Genomic DNA, 25,138 nt, shown 5'->3' with positions numbered 1-25,138 from the left:
TTTGACTAGCGCATAATCTTTTTGCGATTATTTTTTACTATTGTAAAATATAAGACTTTGTATACACTGCCATACAAAAAACATTTTTATAAAACTTTTTTTGTGTATTCTGTGAGGATCTTAATTTCTGTATGCTTTTTTTAAAAAAAAATATCATTGTGTTCACTTTTCATTTTAGAAAAAGGCACAGATAAGCACAAGTTCTGATTTTTTTTTAACTCTGATGAAGTAGGAAAAATTAGCTCAATATGTAGAGAATTACATTGACTTTAGCAGTAAGAATATATAACAATAATTATACAAGTAAAACATGAATTGGAAATAATTTTATTATGAATTTTGTTACTCTTGTACGGAACCGGCAATGCTGAGTCCTTATCTCCAATATTATATTGTTTCTGTGGTTATTTATTTTTATACAATTTATAGTCTGTTTTTTGGATTCAAGTTTTATTTTTTATTTTTAATAAATATAAATAAGAAACTGTTTTTTTTTATTTTAAAAAGTTTTATACCTACGTTATTATGTCACCTAGATAGCAAAAACTACTACTTTTGCAAAATTAAAGACTGTTTAAATTTGAACAGTGTTTATTTTTATTACTGTTAATTTGTCATAAATAAAAAACATTTTAAGTAGGAAATTTCTCAAAATACCAGTGAGATTTTTTAATTGAGGCAAATAAGAAAACATCACAATTACACAATCTTTATTCACCATAATGTTGCGAAATTCTTGCAAAACCCATACATTACATAGTAATGGAAACCATTATCATAGATTATATAAGGTAAATTAAAACACTGATGTTTTATTGTGGGTTTCTGAGACCGAAAACACTGTTAAAACATATTCTTGTCTATGTTTTGTCAAAGATAATGACAGGGATGACGATATGATTTATACAGAGATTTTGGTCTCAATAACCCAGTGTGAATGACACATTTCACTCCATATTCGGTTCAGTAAAATTTTTAATATTTTATTGACCTCTGGAGACTATGATCACCGCTGATGGTACCAGACCTGTAGAAAATTAAAAGCTCATTACAAATAGTGTTCGATTGCCGCGACTCCGCGAAAAAAAAAACAAATAATATGTGACAAAACCTACAGTATAAACCGAAAAGGATATCTGACATAACTCAAACTAAACTACGACAGCTCTCTAGCGCCCCTCTGTCAATTACTAAAATTATCATCCTACCATCCTTGTTGTATAGAAGCTGTTATGTATTTTTTTTTTGTTTTATGTCATCATTTACACAAAAGAAAAAAAAAGAAGGAAAAATGTAAGTTTTACACTTTTTTTAACAGAACTAAAGCAATAGTAGCGCCTCTTACACCGGACTAAATATTCTTGTTGTAATATAAAGTCACTAAACACATATATTAGAGGTACTGACTCAAAAATGTACACTTACAACAGAAGCATGCAAGAAAATTAGACACTTTATTTCATGTTTGACTGAGGGAATGTGTACGCTTGACAGATCCTGTTTCTTCAATGTCAAAGATACACACAATGTTTGTGTTGCGATAGTGGAAACTTATTGTTATAAACTAGTAATACAACTTACCCAATAATTCTAACGGCTTCTCATAGTCATCCACGGTGAATATCTTCTTTGGGAAGGTGGTCATCAGCTTAAAGTTCTCTTGTTGAGCAAACTCCTGTGAATTCATTTGTAAATATAACCTGAAATGACAATATAAATAGATATTTAAAAAAAAACGATTAAGAATATACTAAAATGGGTGATAAAATAACAAATTATAACATTTATAAAAATAAAGATACTTAAATATTTTGTTAGGTTAGCACCTGTAGCCATTATGTCCCACATATATCGGAAAACCAGCAGTTTTAAACCTTTTTTTAGCTTTAAAACTTTGATTTTGTTATATAAAGACAAAAATCTTTTATATAAAACACTGTTTTTTATGCTTTAAAACTTTAATTTTGTTATATAAAGACAAAAATCTTTTATATAAAACACTGTTTTTTATGTTTTAAAACTTTAATTTAATTTTGTTATATAAACACAAATATATTTTATATAAATAAATACTCATTAACATAGACTTAATAAATACTATTACAATGAAAATCTTCTCAAGTTACATAAAATTACCTGACGGCAGCAAGCTGTTCTTTAGCACCAAATGTATGAGATAGTGACTGTCCGTCGGGCAGGCGCAGCTGTATACGTGCCTGCTCATAAGACACCTTGGGTGCAGCGGGCGCGGGTTGGGGTGGGATAGGTGCAGGAGCCGGAACTTCTTTTTGACCAGATGCCGCAAGCCTGGAAGTATGGAAGTTTATATTTATATATACATTTTTATAAGAGAAAGGTGCAAACGAGCGACGGGAACACCAAGGTGATCATCGCAACACTAGAAGAACTACAGATGGGTTGCCGACTGCTATAGTCATAAGCGATTGGAATGATGGAGGGTATAAAGATCTGGAGAATGAAAACCTAGTGTGCCGACTGGACATGAGTGAGACAAGGGCAGGTAGATTATGATGATGAGGCACAAGTATATATCGGTAGAGATTTCTTAGTATCTCTACAAGATCCTGAAAGACAACTAAACTCAGCAATAATAAAATTTGTAGTATCGCCATATCTTTGGTAGCTACTTACTTTCTAGCTTGTTTGTCGGCTTCAATCTGAGCCCTGACCCTCTCCCTTGCTTTTTGATCTTCAATCTTCTCCCGTCGCCTTTGCTCCACTAACTTCTGCATCTCCTGCTCCTGTAGTCTGAGTTTCGCATCCTGCAGATCTTTGCCTGATTTGATACGGAGACGCTCCCTCTCTAATGCTTCAGCCTGAAACATAAGATCATATTTATATCTATTTTCTCATGATTTATTTCAAATACATGAACCAGTGGTAAAAATAAAACATTTAATGGTTTAACATTATTTACGAAGTCAGTACTACACAATTTATCTCATACTTGTCACAACAATGATGTAAAGTTAAATACAATTTGACTTACCTTTTCTTTTTCTTCCCTTTCCTTTCTCTTTTGTTTCATTCTCTCCTCTAGCAAAGCCAATTGAGCCTTTTTCTCCTCCTCAGTCAGTGGCTTCTTTTCCTCGGTAGATTCAGAGAAACTACTGTGATTAGTTTTCGCAGCGTGGAATTCCATTTCATCCTGATTTTTGAATAGTTTTCCACATTCATCACATTTAAATGATTTGGCAACCGCCGAGTCCTCAGACGCTGGCTCAGAAGCCGGTTCAGACGAAGCCGAAGGAGTTGCAGCGACATCGGTGCTAGAACTCCCGCCAATTGTTTGTCCAGATCCCAAATCAGGCTCATCAGCGTGCGCCAACAGCCATTCCATAGCAGGTTCCACGCCTTTGTAATTTGTGACCGCTAACGCCTTTTCCCTGAAAACAACAACATTGCATATAACCTAATCTTTTTTGCTGTTTATATAAATTCGAACTAGAACTTACGCTCGCTCCTTCGGAAAGCCCATTTCCATAAGTGTTTGAATTTCAGCCATGTTATTCTTCTGCGTTAACTTATATAATAACAAGATATTATAAACGAAAAATCACTTTTCATCACCCATCAGCTGTTTTACTTTACGGAAATGTCGATCCGGCAATAATTTCGGTAATTTAGGATGATTTCACGTCACATACTCTTTGCATTTTGTTGCATTGCTTTTTGATTTTGATACCTTTATTTACTCTTTGGTAAGTTCCGAACAAAAGACTATATAGAGTTTAAAAAAAACATTTAAATTATTTAACGATTTTTTTAGAAAGCTAGGATTCTATTTAACTACCTGAAACTGAAGGAAAAATGAAGTGTTTATAAGATTTAATTGGGAAATTATAAAAATACATTTTTTCCTACAAAGTACCATACAGCTATTAAATATAAGGAAATTACAAATATGTTTCGGACTCAATGGTCAGGGAATACATAGAATTAATGATTAGTTTGGGGTTATTGTATTTCAACTAACGTTTTATCTAATTTTCTAAGACCTTTTTGGCAAATAAATGTAATAATTATTGTTCATCTGTGAAATAAACGTATCTTAAAAATTACGAATGATGTCAACGTTAATTGTCATTTTGCAACATTTTTAGCTGATTAAAGCAGTTCACATAAAGTAATTAATTGGGAAATTATGATTGCAAGACGACAACGACGGAAGAGTGTGCAAAATAGCGATCCCGGGAAAATCTTGGACCTGGTTATGAGCTTAACCGACGATAAGAGTGCGCAACTACAAACTAAAATAAATACATATGTAACTTCTTTTTATTTATTTGATTAACGTTTTAAATGATATGTGCGTATGTATCACATGTGTAAATTAGGTAAATATGTATTTGGTCCGAAATCTTTGTTGCATCCATTTTTATAATGATTCCCTTCATTGGTTGCTTTTACCTAAATAGGTATTTGCATGATATGAAACAATTATCCACAAAAAACATTTTGATCCTGAAACAATTGAATGACAACTCTGCGTTTCACTTCTATAAAGAAATTGTTAATTCGACCTTCACAAAGGGGAAATACCTGCCATCTTGTAAGAAAAAGTGTTGCTAGTTCTTTATTACCAAAAGTATTGATAAGTAAGATTGAACTGAGTCTAGTGGGGTAGGTACTTTACATCATATCACAGCATTCAGTTCCAAGATAAGAACTTCATTTATATACAAAGTTTAGATCTTGAATGAAGTTGGACCAAATTATTGATTGTTCAGAGGCTTATAATTAAGCTCTGTGATACTTGAGATAAAAGACTGTATGTTTATAGCTCGTCCAAGAATGTGAGGCAGAGCAGGCATTGCTTGTAGCAGTGAGCAGGGAACACTCCGATGCCTTTATAGAAGCTGTCGGGTCCTCGATGTTGTTACGCAAGCGTAAGATATGCGTCAGTACTACGATCCTTGGCCTTTGAGATTCATGAATGTAGGACTTTTAACATGCGATTTAATGAATTTTTTATGTTAATTTTAGCTGACTGAAAAATTTAAACTTGTTCTTGAGTCTGTCGGTGAGCAGACAGAATACTTAAGTAATATGGAAGAGGATTTTAGGAGTTTTGTTGAACCTGTAAGTGTTTGAAATGACTAAGAACAACTTTCTTCGTATCTATCTTAAATCAACATTAAAACTAACTTTATGGTAAGAGAATATCAGTAAAAAATAAGTTAATATTGTCTTAGATGAATCTAAAAATTGTTGTAAGTGAGCTGATTTGACAGATTTAACTGTAGTCTGTAGCGTGTTTAAGTTTATTAATTCTGAGTCACGTGATGACAGGTGTTTTACGTGCCGATGTAGTCGTTGACGAAGTACCCTTTTAAACTTCAGACTTTGGAATCGGAGAACGCTAAGAAGCGTGTGGTGATGTTCCCAATCCCTGACGACCCGTTCTCCCTGATCGTGTGCATCGTGTCCCCTACCGTGCAGGAGGATCGCGTCGGTCTTATTATTTACGAAGCCTTCTTGTTAGTTACTTTTATGCATTGAGTTCAATACATGGAACAGTCATAACATTTGCATATTATATCGTTATAACCAGCATGTAATTGTCTATTTATATTCTGTAAATTAGATTGTTATAGTTAAGATACTTTTTAAACAGATTTAATATTTAAAAACATAAACAATAAGCCGACTGTTGTGTTTTTACATCATTGAAAAAAAAAACGAATGACACCTTACTCTACAAGATTAGTAAGGCAAGTTACACGTCCCGACCCTCTTGAGAGTCAGGCGAAAAATTTAATTTTATTTCGTAAAGATTTTTCTGGCCGGTGTTGAAGAAGTCAATAATGCTGGAATACGAGCGCACGGTGAAGTACAAATGCCAGCAATTGCTGCGCGTGGCCAGGAAACTCTTCACTCAGGTGAAATCAATGTTTATAGAAGGCACCACTGTCTGCATAAAATCCTTTCGGATTCTTCTATTTCTGTGTATATGTCATTTGTCAGGTGGAGAAGCTGCAGACGCTATTGCACATGGCCATGGAGCAGGCCAAGATGCTGATGAGTGCCGAGTACTGTTCCGTCATGCTCATAGACGTAGACCAGATGGACCTCGTTGAGATATACGACCCCATGGAGCTGCATATGGTACCAGTGTTATTATAAGATTCAAACTTTGTGGCGCCTCAGTGATACATTCAAATACATACGTTTGATGGGTGCCAGGTAGGTCAATACGGGTTAGTGGAATACTTGTGCTTCCTGCACTCTACTTGCCCATGAGGAGCACCAGACTCATTCACAGAAGGAAATGATTTATTATGTCTTAAATGTGAAAGGAGTTAACAATAGTTTATGAATTCTTTATTTCAAAGACTAACACAGAGACGGTGAAAAGACGTTTCAAAATGGACGTCGGTATCGCGGGTATTGTCGTCAACACGGGCAACCTCGTCAATGTTAAGAATCCAGAGAAACATCCCAAATTTAATCCGGAAATCGATTCTTATCCTGGAATCACTTGTAGGTAAGTATGTAGCTGTGTCCAAGAACTTCATCCAAAATGTCGTAGCGTAAAGATGAATGCTTAGGTAGCTTAGCCTTAAACTTTTTCTGTTACATTGCCTGTCAAACTACTAAACATGTCAACTACTAAACAATCCTTTTATTATTACTCTCTTTTTATTACTGTAGGTCCCTCCTATGTTTCCCTATCCGTGATCAGTCGGGTATAATCGGTGTGGGCAGCCTGTACAACAAGCTGGGCGATCCATACTTTGACGCGATGGACGAGGAGATGGCTCTGGCATTCAGCGTGTACTGCGGCGTGTGCATCGTTCACTCCATGGTCTACCAAAAGATGCAGGAGGCGCACATTCGGAACGCACTCGCCAACGAACTCGTCATGTATCATATGAAGGTCGCTTACTTGTCGATGGTTTTCTTTTAGAAATTTCTTCGTTAAGTGGCGACTTATACATAACTTTTTAATGTGCACGGTTTCCATTTAGTATTTATCTTCTTATATCCAACAGCCAAGTAATTGTATGTTACTATTTTTTTAATCTATGAACAACTTGCTACTCACCGCATTTTTAGTTACAAATGGCGTACTTTTACAATGTTCTTCTAACACTGTTGTACTCACTTCAACTAATGCCTTGTCTTTCAATTGATCGTCGTCTCAGTAGTATTAATCTTATTGTTAATTGGTTACAAGAGTGGCATCTTAGGTGGGGGACGCGGAGGTGAGTCGTCTGTTAGAGTGCACGGGCTTCCACAAACACCCGCACATCGCCAGCCTCAGCTTCAACGTGCGTGCGCTGCCACCGCGCGAGCTGCCTTGCTACGTACTCAAAATGTTCTCAGATCTCGGACTACAAAAGAAGTTAGAATCCATCTCATACCTACAAAAACGAATAAAAATAATAATCACTACACACTTTATCAAACAAAACGCGAAAAAATAATACCTCTACTGTTGCAAGATCTTGGTGCTATTCCTAACGGGCATGTTAGCATTTCGGCTACTAATCTCACTATTTTCTACACTTTACATCCGGTATTTTAGCATAAGTGACAAGTCACATTAGCATAAAATACCAGGATGCACGAAAGGACATCACTTCTCCTAACACCATGCAGGTTCAATTTACACGCGACGAAGCTGGCGAGGTTCGTGCTGCACGTGAAGAAGGGCTATCGCGATGTGCCCTACCACAACTGGATGCACGCTTTCAACGTTGCGCAGTGGGCCTACGCCGCCCTCATCAACTATAAGCTTGTCTCCTCAGGCTACCTCACGTACGTACAGCACTGAGGAACTGGCACACTTAGTTGTTTAATTTTGATGATAGGTCTCCAATAGCTACAATTAAACGACGTTCTCCAATGTTCTTTCTTATTTATTGCAGTGATTTGCAAGCACTCATGTATTTGATAGCCTGCCTGGTGCACGATCTTGATCATCGCGGGACTACCAACAGGTTCCAAATAATGGGCCGTAAGTAGACCAAAGTACTAGTCGTAGCACTGACATCGCAAAAACTGATCATAATTTAACGATAAAGAATAGGTGCGAATATTGTCCAAAAACTCGTGTCAGCGAACTCAGTTGCAGGTATCACATTATTTTAATTTGAAAAAGATTTAAAACGCGGTTAAATATTTTTAGCGGCTGATAGATTCGATAGTAGACCTTGCCGTGATTGTCGCAGAGGTAACCTTATCGGGTCACAACGTTAGTGAACTAGTAACGTTCAGTAGAACTTGCTGGGATTGTTGTAGAGACGTACCTGTTCCCGTGACAACGTTAGTAGATCGTACAGTAGACCTTGCTGATACTGCCATAGAAACGAGCCTGGCGGCGCTGTACTCCAGCGAGGGTAGCGTGATGGAGCGTCACCACTTGGCGCAGGCGGTGTGCGTGCTGAATACTGAGGGCTGCGACGTGCTCGCTGCGCTGCCCCGCGCTGACTACGACCGTGCCATTATAATGCTCAAAGATTACGTTCTGGCTACAGACTTGGCTAACTTCTTCAAGTTAGTAACTAGTAGGAGAATAATGTCTTAGTACTTAACGGAATTTGTATTGCTACTAACTCTTAAAAGCCATAAGAATTCAGTGGTCAAAATTGAAAGCAATTGACATTACCAAAGCTATATATTCTTTACTATTCACTTATATAAAAATGTTATGAAATGTCATTTGATTTGTATTGTTCCTCAGAGTTTCAAAGGATTTTAGTCAGTCCATTTGGTTGGATTTCTGTATTTAATATGACCATATAGGAATCTTCCCGAGTACGAAATGATAGCAATGGACTACCAGAAGGGTAACAGGCTGCACTGCGCGGCGCTGCAGGCTTTGCTCATGAACTCCGCGGACCTGAGCGACCAGCTCAAAGACTGGTCGGTTATTAAGAAGACAGCTGTGAGTACACCAAAATAGTCCAAGACAAGGTACAATTAGTGTTGAATTCTCACGACTAAGTGAGCTAAGCTAAGTAAGCATAAGCATTCTCGCTTATGCTGTGGTACCTTATCACAGTGTAAGTACACTCGAACAAAAATGATTAAATTCTTCGTGTAGATTTGTTCTTTACCCATATGTGTTTTTCAGGCAGCAGTCCTCACGGAGTTCTTCAAGCAAGGAGAGTTAGAGAAGAGCCGCGGCGAACCGGCGCTGGCTTTTATGGACCGCGACAAGTGTTTCATACCCGCGCTCGAACAAGAATTTCTCACTACAACTTGTATGCCGCTTTATAGGTTCTTTGCTTTATATTTTTGACGAGTTTACGAAGGTCAAAAGAATTGCTAGTTTAGAAAGTCAGAAATACAGCGTTATATTAATATTTCCAGTCTTCTTGCAAAAATCATACCGAAAGCTGAAGCTTGCACTAAAGTATTAGAAGGACATCTTAAACAATGGGAGGCCGCGTCATACGTATTTTCTGAGGTAATAATTTCCTATGATCCATTTTTTTATCAACTTAACAACAAGGTTAACAGTGGTAGATCCCGCTACAACAATATTTGTTGGGTGCATGAATTGGCCGGGTCGACCGGTGCAATACCACGACCACACAGAAGATAGGTGTGAAGTGGAAGCAATTCTGCGTTTCGTCTGATGAGTGTGGTTCCGGAGGCCTAATTTTTGTCCTCTTTCCCTTCCATCCTTTTCTTCATAGTAAAGGATGGTAAGAGGAAGTGGATTCGGCGGAAGAGGGGACGCATAGGAAGGAGAAATATCCTCTTTCTGTGCGTCCCCTTCTCCGTTGATTAAAGGTAGGCAACGCATCTGCATTTGCGGATGTCTATGGGCAACGGTCGCCTCGCTATTGCGGCGAATCCAGGTGGCCGTTTGCCACCTTATAATATATTTAAAAAAACTTAGTATTTCTTTTACTCTAAATCTTTGTTCCGAAAGAAAAAAAATATTGTTTTATTAGGAGATAATCAAGTATTTCGCTGTAAACATTTCAATAGGTGCCCATATCTGCCGGTCTGTCAGTACTTCTCAGTCCGGAGCTCGACAATCTGATAGAACAGAGCATTAAGGAGAGGGAAGAAGAATTGATGGAGGGTGCCAAGAAGGCGGAAGCTACTGACGATGACTAGAAGATTTTCTATATACACAACACATTGACTGCTAAGGTTGCGTATAGTTTAGTACATGAAAATTGTAGCATTGAATGTGTTGATTCATTTAGATTTATTAAATTTTGCATATTTTGATCTGATTTTCTTTAACCTACTTACATTATCTAAGGGTTGGCAAATTTCTTTTAATTATAGCTAATATTTATTGAAGGCGACAGAATTAATTTATCAGGTAAAAAAAACACAATTTTTATTTATTATTATTTTATTGGTAACAAAATCTGAGAAAATTAGGATTAAAATAATCACAAATAGATATATATGTAGAGTATCACAATATTATTTAGGTCCATGACCACTATATTTAAAAAATATAAAAAAAAAAACAGAAAATAGGAATTAAATCACATGTTTTTAATTTGATAAAGTTACGTTTTAATTAATAAATGCAGATAATTGGAATTTAATGTACCTTAGAGACTCATATTTTTATAGGAAAATAGTTTTACTATAGAAGTTATATTTAATAGACATTTACAAGGACTAATCAAAAAAAATACATACGAAAAAAAATCACTAATCATCAACTTTCAACTAGTTTTTAACCATAGTATGGGTTAATTTAACCGAATAGAGATCGAAATGTTCAGATAATTTTTAGTTCAACTTTATTTCTTTAAAAAAAATGCTGTCAAGTAATTCGAAAGTAATTCGAAAGATGGTAAAAAATCCTAATTATTAAGTATTCTGGAAACAGGCTTTTTTGTCAGACCTAATCGGTCCTTCGAGCTGGATATTAATAAAATTATAGCCATGTAAAATAATTTCAAATGCTTTGGCTTTGTTAAAAATTAAAATGATATAAGTTCATTGTAATATTTTGTCTATATTTGGTCTGTTATAATTTCCTCAAAAACTTATTACGATTTTTCATATTAAATTAAAAAAATTATAAAACATGAAACAGATTAACTAAATTGTTCTTAGTAAAATTATATTTGTGCTAATTGTAACAAAATAATTGTGCGTAGGAATAAATTATTTTCTAGAATAAAATCAAGAAAGTTTTTTTTTTAATGATATGACAGTGTCTATATATTGACACTGCAAAGTCAAAATTAGCGTATAAATGAGTATATTCATTCAATTAGACCATTTTCTTTAGGTTGTATAAGTTCTTCAATAAACTCTTTTACCATTATTTCAAGTTTCCGTCTCATTTCTTCTTGTTCCCTGGAAAATAAAATATTATTTCTCTAAACCGACATTCGGACAAAACTTCAAGGTCACGTCACTTTTTGTTACACGAGGGAGAAAAAAGATAATTTATAAGATGTGAGAAAAAGAGAACGACTTATGTTTGCTAGTTCCATTCAGAATCATCAAGTGGTATTTCTCGTGTAGTTAAGGGATGACAAACCTCTATAAATTAACCTGAAAAATTTCTAGTTTAGAAAGTTTAACCCTTTCACGCTCAAGGGAAATATATTTCCCTTCTACAACAATCGTTATCGATCGTTCAATTATTATTTAATCGATATTTTTTTTTACTGAATATCAAAATAAAACGTATGTCCAAAGCAGTAAATGTGTTTCTGAACGATTAAAAAAAAAGAACTGTGCTAAGCGATTATAGCCAAAATATTGTGTTGTCTTGGAAATGTTATAGTCCTGTAAGGATTAACCAGATCATAAATGTGCCATCAAATAATTGTCACTTCGTTTTCACCACACATATAAAACGTAATTCATACTTTTTTTTGTAATGTATAATGAATTTAATGATTAGTGAAATGTCAAAATACTGTATCGCTTGACAATATCTATTTATATTGAGTTAGTATCAGAAGCCTACACTAGGTCACTGTAACAATATCTATGTCAAATAATGTCTATGGACAGCGGTAGGTTCTCTGTGGTCACTTTATCAGATAAAAAATGACATGACAGCTCGCTCAGTGAAATACCACGACCACACAGAAGACAGACGTCAAGTGGAAGTAATTCCAAGTACAGTCTGATGACTGTGGTACCGGAGGACTAATTTTAGTTCTCTTTCCCTTCGCACCCTTTTCTTATAAGGAAGAGGAAGGGGAGGTGGATTTGATGGAGGAGATGTATAGGAAGGTTAAATATTCGCTTCGCCATTTCGGCGAATTCATGTGGTCGCTTCGCCATTTCGGCAAATTCATGTGGTCGCTTCGCCATTTCGGCGAATTCATGTGGCAGCTTGCTCGTTTGCTACCTTGTAATATAAAAAAAAACTCACCGTTGTGTGGATGCTGTACAGACGAGCTCTGTGTAGTATTTAAGCTTGGGTTCAGTACCGCTGGTGCGTACTGTAACACTCAGACCGTTGTCGCAGCGGAATGTTATCATCTCACCATTCTTGTACTCCTGATCCAACCCGGTGCCTATCACCTCTGTCAATTTATATATTTATTAAATACTAGCTATCGCCCGCGACTCTGATTGCGCGGAATTAAAAAAAAAAAACTTAATTAGTAGCCTATGTAGTGTCAAAATGGAGCCGTTATGGAGTTACCTTAAAACATCCATCCATACATTCACTATATAATATTAATAACATTGGAATAAAACAAAAAAAAAATGGAGTGTACATTAATAGTAGGATTTGGAACATATAAACAAACAAACAGACAAACAGTTTAACTTCTTTGCTTATTTCATTAAATTAAAATAACAAAAAATCTTAAGCGGTCCTAAAAACAAAATATACTTACTTAAATGTGCTTCTCCAGTTGCCTTTTCTGGTATTTTCACACCCTGAGTGAAATCGTTTATGTGAACTATTTCACATGAACCCACTTTCTTCGGATACTAGAAATTTACACAATAATTAGTAATACACACTAAAAAGTTTATATTTTTGTGACATAGACAAAAATACATTAATCCATAAACAACTTTTACCTCAAATATATTGAAATTAAGTTTTATATGACGTACAGGAAAACTTTTGAACGCTAGTTGTAACTAACTGACTTTCAGACTAACTTTTCAAACTATAGATTTAAAATGTAAACTAAAAATGTTCCAAATGCATTAAATAAACATCTGTACAAGACAATAAGAATCACTTTTGACATTTTAGATTAAAAGCATCCTTCCAGTCTAGAGTTAACTGTCTAAACTTTATCATCAATTTAGACTATTTTGAATTCAAAGTTCAAACTAGAACCAATGGCTTTATTATTTTAAAGTCCATTTACAACAAAAAACTTCTTAAATAAGTGTCAAATTCCCTAGATTTAGGAAAAATTAAGTCATAAAAGACATAATTAAAGGAAAAATACTAACAACACCTGATCCATGGTAATTCCTGATACGTCTAAATATCTTCTGAATAATGGCGGGGTCGTGACAGATGTAATAGCCATTGTGAGACACGTGATATCCAAACTGTGAGTACAGAACTTGCAGCTGCTCACTCAGAGATGTACCACTGGAGTACAGATGAGAGGCTAATGATGCCACCTGGTGGGAGAAGGTTCAAGGTCAAGATTTGTTACTACTTTTTAAGGAAATCCCGCGAACTTGAGGTCTATATGATCATATTTCATTGTAAACTGTGTAAAAACTTATATTATCAAAGGGTCTAGCATGAAAATTTTCGATAAAGTATTTTCGTAACGTAATCGAGGTAATTTGTATTAGATTTGTACACCGGGTATAAAGTATAACGACAAATTTTGTCAAAAAACGTTAAGAATTTCGCAAATTTTCGTGCTAGATCCTCTGAAGATATGTCTGTCACAGTTGAAGTTAATATAGAAAAGAAGTAAGTAAAGTTATTTTAATTAAAAAAAAAAATAGCATGACGTAATTCGCCCGTTTGTCTAATTTCGACCAATGGGCGTTTGTCTAATTTCGACCAATGGGCGAATGTCTAATTTCGACCAATGGGCGAATGTCTAATTTCGACCAATGGGCGAATGTCTAATTTCGACCAATGGGCGAATGTCTAATTTCGACCAATGGGCGAATGTCTAATTTCGACCAATGGGCGAATGTATAATTTCGAGCAATGTGCGAATGTCGTATTTTGACCAATGGGCGAACATCAGTTTGTGTAAGTGTATAACAGACCTGTACAGTAGCAGAGACACCATCTTTGTCAGGTACTTGTGAGCCACACATGTAGCCAATGGCCTCTTCAAAAGCGAACAGCGTCTTCTTGTCCTGCTGCGACAACACCAGTGTTGTGTTGCCTGTCCACAACAATTATATTAACTATTTCTGTATTAATCTAGCAACATATAGCTATATATCTATCTATCTTTTCAGATATAGATAGCAACATAGCCATTTATTGAATATAAAAGTAGCACTAAATATACCCAAAGATAACATAAAAAATACTTTTTTATATGCAACGTACAAAGTACTTATAGCAACTATATTTATAGCAAGGACTTTAGTTTAATTTCACTGGAAAAATTTTTTTTTTAATGTAGTTAATAAATGATTTACAACAAAAACGAAAAAAAAGGAATAAATTTTTTAATCTCTAGAATGACATAAAAAAATGGCAAATTAAAAAAATCATTCTACCTGACGTTGGCTAATGCACAAATCGTGCCAAAGCCAAAAATAAAAAGAAGAAGAAGACATAAAAAATTTGACAGATGACAGCCCACTTTTGACACTAGCGCCACCTACTTTAACCTTTCAGTTTTTCTACCCATTGAATTGTCGTTGAAATCTTCAACAAATCATACATACCCATCCACTTGAATCCAGTGAGTGTTTCCACGAAGTATCCCCTGCCTTTAACTATAGCCTTCAGCATCTTGGAGCTGACGAAGCTGGCCAGCAAGTAGACGTCAGAGTCATCACTGATCTTGCTGTGCTGCTCCAGCATCCACCAGCCCAGCAGTGAACCCATCTCGTTACCAGTGAATACCTTCCATGACTTCTTACTAAAATATAGTCAAGGAATTATATTCCCTTCCCACTTAAAAAAATCACTAATATAATAAATGCGAATGTTTAGATGGATGGATGTTTGTTTGAAGGTATCTTCGGAACGAAACGACGGATCTTAATGAAATTTGGTACAGATGTAGAATATAGTCTGGAAGAACATATAGGCTACTTATTAAGTCTTTTTCTAATTCCGCGCGTACGGAATCGCGGGCGACAGCTAGTTGTTCATACATTTAAAATAGCATTTATGTTTGTTACTATGATATTTTTGTACATATGAATGAAGTGGAAGTAATTCCTCGTTACGTTCGATGGATATATGTGCCGGAGGCCTAATTTTAGTCTTCTTTCCCTTCCCATCCTTTAATTATACAGAAAGGATGGGTAGGGGAAGTAGCTATGACCAAAGAGTGAACCATATGAAGGGGAAATACTCTTTTTCTGTGCGTTCCCTCCTCTGTTGTTTAAAGGTAAGCAACACATCTGCAATTCCGAATGTCTAGTGAAAAAAACCCTAGTGAATTAATGAATGTCGTTATAACCGATGTCGCATTAAGCGGTTCTCATTGCATTGCTTTTCTTTATTTTTAACATACCTTTCATCATATTCAGCGACAGCCAATCTGTCAGCATCTGGATCATTGACTAGTACCAACTTGATACCGTTATCTTCTGCCAACTTCTTGCTGAGTTCTAGACACTCCTTCTCTTCTGGATTAGGAAATATCACTGTAGGAAAATCTGGGTTCGGATCTTGCTGTTCCCGCACACTTAGTGGTTCCTAAATTGTGGTAAACAATAGTGTGTAATTAAAAAAAAAACAAGAAGTCTCATTAATTTAACGGCTGTAACAATAGTAATCTTACTAATATTATAAATGCGAATATTTAGATGGATGAATGGATGGAAGTTTGAAGGTATCTCCAGAACGGCTCAACGGATCTTAATGAAATTTGGCACAGATGTAGAACACATAGGCTACTTATTGAGCTTTTTTTAAAATCTGCGTAAATTTGTGTAATATATATATATATATATATATATATATATATATATATATATATATATATATATATATATACATATATATATACTACAAATGTACAATAAAGAAAAAACTTGTTTTTTTTACTTTTAAGTTTAATAACTCATAAAATTAAATACACATATAAACCTGTGGAGAAATAAGTTAAAAAAAAATCAAATAGAAGAAAGAAAAATTATACAATCTGTCATGTAATAAAATAAAAAAAAAAAACAAAGTACTTACTTTCAATTCCGCCGCCTCAAAAGCCTTTATCACATATTCATAACCAACTCCATGCATCGCACTATATACAGTACGTACGCATGTCTTTTTGTTCACTTCTCTCACGTCATCATGCAAACTGTCTCGGATGTATTCATTGTACTTGTTACATACTTCTACTGTACAATCTTTGACTAACTCATGATTTCTGATCTCATCTATGTTCCAATGATCATCTGGAATGCTGTAAAGTAAATTTTAATTCAAAATAATATAATTTTGGAATGAATTGTAGTTAATTGTGTAATTAAATTTGGTCCTTCGAGCATGGTTTTTTTTTTTTTTACAAAAAAGGGATGTTTTCAAGCAGTGTAGAAACAGACCAAAAAGCGAAACGATTTTGTTAAAAAATCTTTTGATTCACTTTTTTTTACTATTTACTAATATTATAGATGTATGGATGTTTATTAGAAGGTATCGCCAGAACCGCTAAACAGATCTCGCTGAAATTTAGAATAGATGTAGAACATAGACTGAAAGAACAGAGTCTACTAGTTAAGTTTTTACTACTTACTCCAAACACTGCCAAATCTCGTCCAATATATTATCATCATGAGGTCCGATGACTTGAGATCCATTTCCCCAGTACACCTTATACCCATTGTCTTCTCTTGGGTTGTGTGAGGCGGTAACCATGACACCCGCACCGGCTCCATACATTATGGTGGCAAATGATACAAAAGGAGTGGGGCACACCTTTGAGAATAAGTGGACTGGTATTGACGCTGATATAAAAACTTTTGCTGTTAATTCTGCAAATCTGAATAAACCAAAATAGAGATTTTATTTTAATAAATACAAACGAATAGTATAATTTTATTATTAAATTAATTATAGGGGTTGGTGTAAATGAATTTATTTTACAAGATGTTTGGTGGTCATATTTAATTGTCACATTTGTTTGAACTTGAAGTAATTTTACGCAATATCCAAAAGTATTGTACACCTACATTCTATTTATTTGATATCTTACTAATTATAAATGCGAATATTAAAATGGATGGATGAATGTTTGTCACAAGGTATCTCCAGAACAGCTAAATAGAAAGAACATAGACTACTAGCAAGATATTTTTTTAATTCAGCGAGAACGATGTCGTGGGCAGAAGCTAGGCTGTCATAAAGATATTTTAATTATAAACTTTTTGGTAAAGATAAAACAATCTATACACTGAGAATACGTTATCGGTCAGAATATTATCTAGTTATTGCATAAGATCTCTATGGTAAGAATTACAATATCAAGCTATGTTTATAATTCTGATAACATTGACCACGACAAATAGACATTCATTGTTATTTATCACAATACAATAGAATGAGAAAACATATAAGTTTTATAACAAGTTGGATAGATTGAGAAATAAAATTAATATAGAATCAAAGAACATACAGTTTGATAAGGAGTTTCACCATTTTTTTATATGAAACTAGCGTTTACCCGCGACTCCGTCCGCGCGGAATAAAAAAATGCGCACAAGATAAAAAAAAGTTCCTAAGTCCGTCTCCTAGTTCTAAGCTACCATCAATTTTCAGCTAAATCAGTTCGACCGATGTTGAGTTAAAAATAGTGTAACTAACGCGACTTTCTTTTATATATATAGATTTAATACCTCTTACTGTTATGTCGTCCATCATAACCAACAACTATGCCATTCCGAAGTTGACTTTGATGGCAAACTTTCTTCAAGTACGATAGGAGACCCTGGAAATAATACAATTGCATGATTTTACATACTCTTATGTATATTTGCCTGACTGACAAACTATCAACAAAACATAAGGAAACAAAGGCATTATTTATGGGTACATGTGTTAGACATGAATTGATCATTGTTCCATTCTTCACGGAAATCACTGTAGTTATTTTTCAGTTACCAATAGAGTAAATACACTAGAAATTGTCTTTGCCATCGGCTCAAAAATAACATATCAATAAAAAGGTTGCTAAAACGGCCCTTGATCCAAGCTAAACTCTGTAATTGCACCTTACAAATATCAGTTTTTACAACTTTATCGCTTGTTCCTTCAATGCATTTAGGTTTTGACGTTTATTGGATCTCACATTATTATGGAATATATTGTATGAGCTTAGCATTCTTACCATTACTAAAATATTTAAGGATAGCTCACCTGAGCTGTTTGTAAAACAACAACATCATTCATACACTTGTACCCTGCGGCCATGCGCCCGCGGAGACCAGCAGTGCCAAACTTCAATCGCTGCAGCATGCATCCTTCCAGCTTCTCCCATCGAGCATTGGCTATATCATCAAGCACCTCTTGACGTGTTGTAGGATTCTGTACAATTTTATAAACAAGATCTAAATAACTGTAGTTTGGGAAAAACTAATTTTACTTCAGATTTTGTTAGAGCCGTTTTCCACTGAAACATAGATCACTCCTAAAATTGTCTTGTTGCTAAGTGGTAATAGGGTCTAAGACATAATATTAAAGGAAATTTCTTGACATAAAATATTTATGTAACCATTTATTACATAAGGACTGTAAGACATGCTAATTGTATGTAAATGTGACAATTTAATTTATAATATAGCAAAATAAACCTATGTCTCAGTAAAAATCTTTCCTTTAAATTGATTTACAGTACAGTACAAGGAACAGCAATATTTTTCTCACTTAGAGAGGTTCCCTCTAACTCAAGTCTCTCACTTATAGAGGTCATCCATTAGAAGCAGCTAACGGTTCTCACTTACCTAGGTTCGACTGTATTAACATACTATAGCTATGTACATTGACTCAGAATAATCATTAACAAGGATATATAACAGCAATTGACAATCTTACAAATCTTACTCATATTATAAATGCGAATGTTTAGATGGATGGATGGATGTTCATTTGAAGGTATATCTAAAATGGCTCAACGGATCTGGATGAAATTTGGCATAGATGTAGAACATACTCTGGTAGAATACTTAGACTACTAATATTTTTTTAATACCGCGCGGAAGGAGTCACGGGCGACAGCTAGTATTGTAATTAAATGTATTTTTCATTCTACTCTTGATAGTATCTTGACCTTGTGATATATTCACATATGTTCCACAGATTATGCAATTATTTACATAATTTTCATCATAACAGATAAGGTCATTCGGTGACACACATTGACAATGATAGATTTGGACAAAACAAGATTCGGTAAAATTTTTAATGAAATTGAGAATTTTTTTTTATTATAATTATTTAATAAATTATTAGATTTAAAATAAAAATCTCTAGAAACTACAAACAACAAAAAAACAGGTTAAATAAAAAACACAACCGAGAATATTTTACATTGAATTTAGATTTGATTTACATAAAGTGTACATTTGTATATTTTTTTAACCTAATAAACAACAATAAATAATCTATTTCTAGTTAAAAAAATCTTACTTTAATTGTTTCATTAAAAGGATTTATATACAAAATCAAAAATGAACACAAACACGGAAAAATTTTGAAATATAGAAACACAGACAAAAAATTGTCCTTGATAGTTTATTGAATCTTATTAAATCAAGTGTAACACATAGATATGTACCTCTAGACAGAGGTGTCAAACTCAATTTAGCAGAGGACCATATATTAAATTTTGAATTCGTAGTTGGGCCAGATTGAAAAAAAAAAGGAACTGAATTATTATAACAATTTATATATTAAATTAGAATCGAATGAAGTTTAAAAAACATGTTTTTTTTTTCTATGAAACATCGCGATTGCGGGCCGTATCTTTGATATGACTGCATAGATGTATAGTTCCATACATGTATGTTGTCTAGTCTCATGACCATTTTGGAAATGTCATTAGTGTGCATGATCACAATGTATACCAGTGTAATGAAATTTTACCAAATTTGGGAAAATGCTGTGTATTTAAAAATTAAATGAAGCATTTCTTAAGATGTTGATTATTTTAATTTCTTTATTTTCAAAAACAAATTAGAACCAATTACATTTTCAACAACACAATATTGTGTTTTATTTTGTGGTAAAAAGTTATAATTTGGAACACTGTAACTTTATACTAAAAATGTTATTAACTATACTAAATAAATATTTGAGAGAAAAGAATTTAAGAGATAAAAAAAAAGTTGGTACAAAATTTTGCTTAAAGGTAAATTTTGTAATATAAATGACAACACTGGGAGAAATTACTGTAAAAAGAACTCCGGATGACTTTTTTCTCGCTTCCATTAGGTGTCTATAGGTATATGATAAAATGCCCAATTTACTATATAATTTTAAAAGTACAGACAGAAGAATAATTTAAGAGATGCATGAAGTGATAAAGTAATAGCAATGTTCACATTTAAATTATTTCACCAATTTAATTTAAATTTAAAGTAAATTTTAAACGGACGGTATTGAAAAACTGGTTTACGTCGGATGACTCTGGAACACTCCATCATTCTATTGAGCACTAAATTGATAGCTAATTAAAACTACAAAACTTATAAGGAAACATTACAGACCTTATCATGTTTTAACCAACTCTCCACTGCAGCATCCAATTTTGCGTTTCCACTGTTACATTTAGTCATTTTGAATAATTCCGGTAAATATTTTTTGTAATCCTTGACTTAAAAAGCCGAAATTAAATATTAATTTACGTGTTATGTCAAGTCAAACTTTTTAAAGATTCAAACTTTTACACAATAAAAATTCTACACAGAATGTTTTAACTTATAGTAGATCAATTCGGCAAAATGCTAAAAGAATATTGAACACGATCTCGAGAAAATTGTTAGAATTTGTCAGTGTCACTTATATTTATGTCTTGTGTTGACAGCTAACCTAAACACAGTGGATAACACAGGGATGAATTCGTAATTTTAAATTCTTTGCTTATAAAGAAAATATAAAACAAACAAAAATGTTTGATTCTTTTTTATGGAATTAAAGATGTTTTTATGCTTAAAATTGATTAGTGTTGCTCAGTTTAGTCGTTTTTGCGGTAACTAATTTTCTAAATGCATCGTCTCTTTAAATCTTTCAATTAGTCGGCAAGAATGGATTGAGTTCGACCCTGCTTATTTTCATTCGTAGATGTTGTAGATGTTGCAACAGTGTTATAAAAAATGCAATACAAAATTTACAATTGACATCCTAGTTGACACAAGCGTTTCTATGTAAGCTATGTTATTTGTGATTCTATTTATTTATTTCTAAAACACAAAGGCAAAATATTTAAGACTCTATTTAATTATTTATAGGCTGCTCAGAAAAATACAATTTCTTGCCATATTGCGTAAAATATATTCCTAAATCCTAATTTCATTTTTAAATGACATTAGTTCGTTTATTTGATGTATTGACGTGGTTGTGAAGTGTTGCAATATCAAAAGAGATTGTGGCGCTCTCATGACAGGGATATTTAACATTAATTACAGGATTTATTTTTATTTTGTTGGTCAGGCTAAAAATACATTGTTATAAGCTAAAAAAATACTTTGTACGGTAAAAGAGCTCCAAGGAGAACATTATGATTTTTTAAAGCGCCTAATCTTTTTTTATGGCAAATTACACTAGAGAAAACTTGGTATGGAGTCAATTATCTTTTTATGTGTACAATTAATTTTATGATTTGACTTATTTTTTTATAATCAATTATATACTACAGAATAGTACAGACTTGTAATCCAGAATTGATCTCCGAAATGTGCTAATGTGTATTTCTGATTTTCTAAATTCATATTTACTGACGTTCTTACGGTGAAGGGAAACATCTTGAAGCATCTTACAAATAAATCGGTGACGAAATTTAAAGATCAATGAAGTCAAAAAGTTTGCATTGAGCCAGCGTTATTAACTAAGGTCTGTCGTCGTTAACCAAGAGCTAACCGTGGATCCTGTTATTCGTGGTTTCACATTTCTCGGGTAAATTCAGTTTTCACGCCGAAATATTTGGTAGGGCTTTTGGTATTTTACTTAATTTGTATATTTCTTAAAAAAAACACAATAATTTGGTGTTTTGGACCTGTGTTTTGAGTGCAGGTAAATTACGGTAAGGTTCTAATACTTTATGAGGTATGGATTATCATATGGTCATCTTATGCTTTATTTGTTCTAAAATTGTTCCACAAACCAGAATTTTTTAGGGATAAGATGAGATAAATTGCAACCGTCAATATCAAGTCTATGACACGGTAATAATAATACCGTGAGTGAGAGAGATACAGTTATACACAATTCCTGTGACGTGACAAAGACAGGGATAACTATCTTCCGTCCCTTTCTGCGTACCAGGGTTTGGGCTTTGTTTGGAACAAAGGTTGTCCCCTACAAACAACCTAGGTTGTCCCTGACAAAGTTTGACATTCGTGCTATTTTTCGAAAATTGTGAGTACTTAGTGGCTGTAATTGTGCAAAAATATTTTGATATTACAGTTTTAGTAAGGTAAAGTTTATAAAACATGGTATACTGCTGTATCGTCGGTTGTAAAAGCCGTAGTGAGCGAAAAGAGAAAAACATAACCTTTCACTCGTAAGTACTGAAACTACGCACTTATTCACATGTATTCATACAAAATAAGGAAGAAAATACAAACTAGTTGTTCTTTACAGTCTTTGTAATAACTAATATGTTAAAATACGGGTAAAATCAGCTAAAATAAAATAGTATTTTTCGAACATTATGCGCCCAAACGCAGATGTCATTTGTGTCAAATAATATACTGTTGATCTGGGAAACAAGCGGCCATATTAAACTTCTTTTCAAATTGGTTGGTTATTACCCGTAAAAATAATACCACCATCTTGTTGTAAAAATTACCCTGAATTTAGGGGAAATAAAGTATAGTATTTGTAATGTATATAAATGAAACAATTCACATTTTTTATACTATTTTCAACAGATTTCAAAAGGAGTTTTTAATTCTGGTATATGCTGTGTTTTTAAATATTTGATACTTTCTTATCCCGTTGATTTTAAAGAGTATGCTTTTTAATTTGTCCCATGTAAATTTTGTTTCTTAGAAATTACAATCAAAATAGTTTAATATTAAGTAGTTTTACATGTAGTGTTCACTGTAATGATATACAGAGTAATTTAAAATTATATGACTATAATATTGGTATGTTTTTTGTAGCTTTTTATGAAGACTTAGGGCTTCGTGCATATCGAAGAAAAATAGGACATCGTTTGAATGCTCGTCTAATGGACCTAAGACTGAAGAGATGCCGCGCTTTGTTGAAGCAGTACGCGGGAAAAAATATCGGGAAATTCTTTTTTTGGAGTCACTCAAGAGCTCAAGACATCCTTGATTAAGGCAGCCGCCGATATTGACATGGACCTCGTTCGTGCTGTGATAGACGACTGGCCGAGCAGATTGAAGGCCTGTATTCAAAATCACGGATGTCATTTTGAATAAACTTTACTGTCATAAGAATCTATGTTTTGTTAAGTTCATTTTGGTATATAAATGGTCACATAATGAATAAACTTGTTTCAATTATTTTATATTAAACATACTAAGTACATACATATTGACTAAGTATTACCAAAAAATCGGTTTACCTAATCTTAGTCACATAAACAAAAATTACGCATTGTTTTTTATATTTATTACATTTATTAATTACAATTTAATTGGGAATATATAAATTGGTATATATTAAATTATATCGTAATTATTCATTTTCGGGACAAAACAAATAACTGGTAACCCCAATCCTCTCACTTATATATAGGTATAGTCTATAGTACTCTCTATCTGTCCCTTACGGGTGAACGCGCATGCCAAATCTATATAATTCTTCATCTGAGGTCAATATATTCTTTGTTCCCGCGCGTTTCGTTTTGTTAGGTTGCTTCACCTGGGTGACGTCACCGGTCAGTTGATTAGGAAACTGATTTTTCAATCAGCGTCCAATCATACAATTGTAATTGCTCGAACGGAACCGACCACTCCGCGCCCCCGCGTCCGGCTCGCGGCCCACCGCCCACGGCCTACGTCGATTTTCATTTGTTGGCACATCCCAACGCTACCATTCTATGAAAACCTAAATATGTTTGGAAAACACTTAATTGTACACTTACATTGTATTTGCACTAAAATATTTAAGAATTTTCTTAATAATAATATTTTTTTGAATTTAAACTTTTGTATTTACAAATAGTTGTTATATAAGGCCTGTGAATAACAACACCGCAGTAATTTTGGATGCATTACTGGTTTAAAAGAGTACTCCTAAGATGGCCTGAAAATATTTCTAGATGATAAGGAGACATAATGATTTTCCTTTGACTCCATTACTTATGTTTTAAATTTGGTATTTTCCCCTGTAATCTGGTATAAATTATAAACCAAAATATCACATGAAAAGTATATCTTAAAAGAATAATATTAATATTTACGTTTTTAGCAACAACTCATTCTATAGTTACTCAAATTTTTTGAATTAATATTTTATCATTGATTTTTTGGCAAATATTATAGATTTTCTATGTTTGGAATAGTTGTTTATAAAAGCATAAAGTTAAAATAAATGTTTTACGTCTGTCAAAATTATGTTAGCTATTCACTATCGTATGTGAACAGATTAAATCCATTGTGTTAACAATAAAGTTTATGACATTATTACTGTAAGTAACATGTCAACAATTTTATATTTTTTGCGATAATATTTAATAATCTAATGATGATAACTATTTTCATAATGTTTAGTTATAAAAGTTATTGCAATAAAGTTAATTATTTCCTTGAAATATTTAATACTTTATTTGATTAACTAAAGGTAAAACTATATTTAATTAGAGATAATGATTCCTAGAAATCTACTACTGGT

The 25,138-nt window shown here is 33.6% G+C and overlaps 3 protein-coding genes across 3 annotated transcripts; 1 reads left to right on the top strand and 2 right to left on the bottom strand.

The window, feature by feature from the left end:
• Positions 1 to 900: 900 nt before the first annotated feature.
• LOC106719449 (UBX domain-containing protein 1) lies at positions 901 to 3,698 on the bottom strand. The gene is made up of 6 exons (XM_014513788.2): positions 3,477 to 3,698; positions 3,011 to 3,407; positions 2,653 to 2,837; positions 2,137 to 2,307; positions 1,582 to 1,700; positions 901 to 1,027 (listed from the first exon to the last, which is right to left on the bottom strand). Exons 1-6 carry the CDS (start codon positions 3,524 to 3,526, stop codon positions 984 to 986), a joined length of 966 nt encoding a protein of 321 aa, XP_014369274.2. The 5' UTR covers positions 3,527 to 3,698; the 3' UTR covers positions 901 to 983.
• A 430-nt stretch (positions 3,699 to 4,128) lies between these two features.
• On the top strand, positions 4,129 to 10,248 carry LOC106719389 (cGMP-dependent 3',5'-cyclic phosphodiesterase). The gene is made up of 16 exons (XM_045678622.1): positions 4,129 to 4,288; positions 4,805 to 4,921; positions 5,008 to 5,103; positions 5,365 to 5,501; positions 5,798 to 5,903; positions 5,989 to 6,129; positions 6,357 to 6,508; positions 6,676 to 6,901; positions 7,215 to 7,369; positions 7,627 to 7,785; positions 7,896 to 7,984; positions 8,334 to 8,523; positions 8,773 to 8,914; positions 9,104 to 9,249; positions 9,343 to 9,439; positions 9,970 to 10,248. Exons 1-16 carry the CDS (start codon positions 4,166 to 4,168, stop codon positions 10,099 to 10,101), a joined length of 2,208 nt encoding a protein of 735 aa, XP_045534578.1. The 5' UTR covers positions 4,129 to 4,165; the 3' UTR covers positions 10,102 to 10,248.
• Positions 10,249 to 10,825: 577 nt separating this feature from the next.
• LOC106719540 (glucose 1,6-bisphosphate synthase) lies at positions 10,826 to 20,955 on the bottom strand. The gene is made up of 12 exons (XM_045678547.1): positions 20,824 to 20,955; positions 18,476 to 18,643; positions 17,956 to 18,047; positions 16,857 to 17,102; positions 16,304 to 16,526; positions 15,630 to 15,814; positions 14,830 to 15,026; positions 14,194 to 14,315; positions 13,405 to 13,581; positions 12,828 to 12,924; positions 12,353 to 12,506; positions 10,826 to 11,316 (listed from the first exon to the last, which is right to left on the bottom strand). The coding sequence occupies exons 1-12, from the start codon at positions 20,890 to 20,892 to the stop codon at positions 11,223 to 11,225; spliced, it is 1,824 nt and encodes a 607-aa protein (XP_045534503.1). The 5' UTR covers positions 20,893 to 20,955; the 3' UTR covers positions 10,826 to 11,222.
• Positions 20,956 to 25,138: the final 4,183 nt, after the last annotated feature.

The sequence above is a fragment of the Papilio machaon genome, chromosome 7 (genome assembly GCF_912999745.1).
Source record: "Papilio machaon chromosome 7, ilPapMach1.1, whole genome shotgun sequence".
Lineage (NCBI taxonomy): Eukaryota > Metazoa > Arthropoda > Insecta > Lepidoptera > Papilionidae > Papilio > Papilio machaon.
The sequence above is the reverse complement of the archived record's forward strand: the minus strand, read 5'-3'. Positions and strand labels throughout refer to the sequence as shown.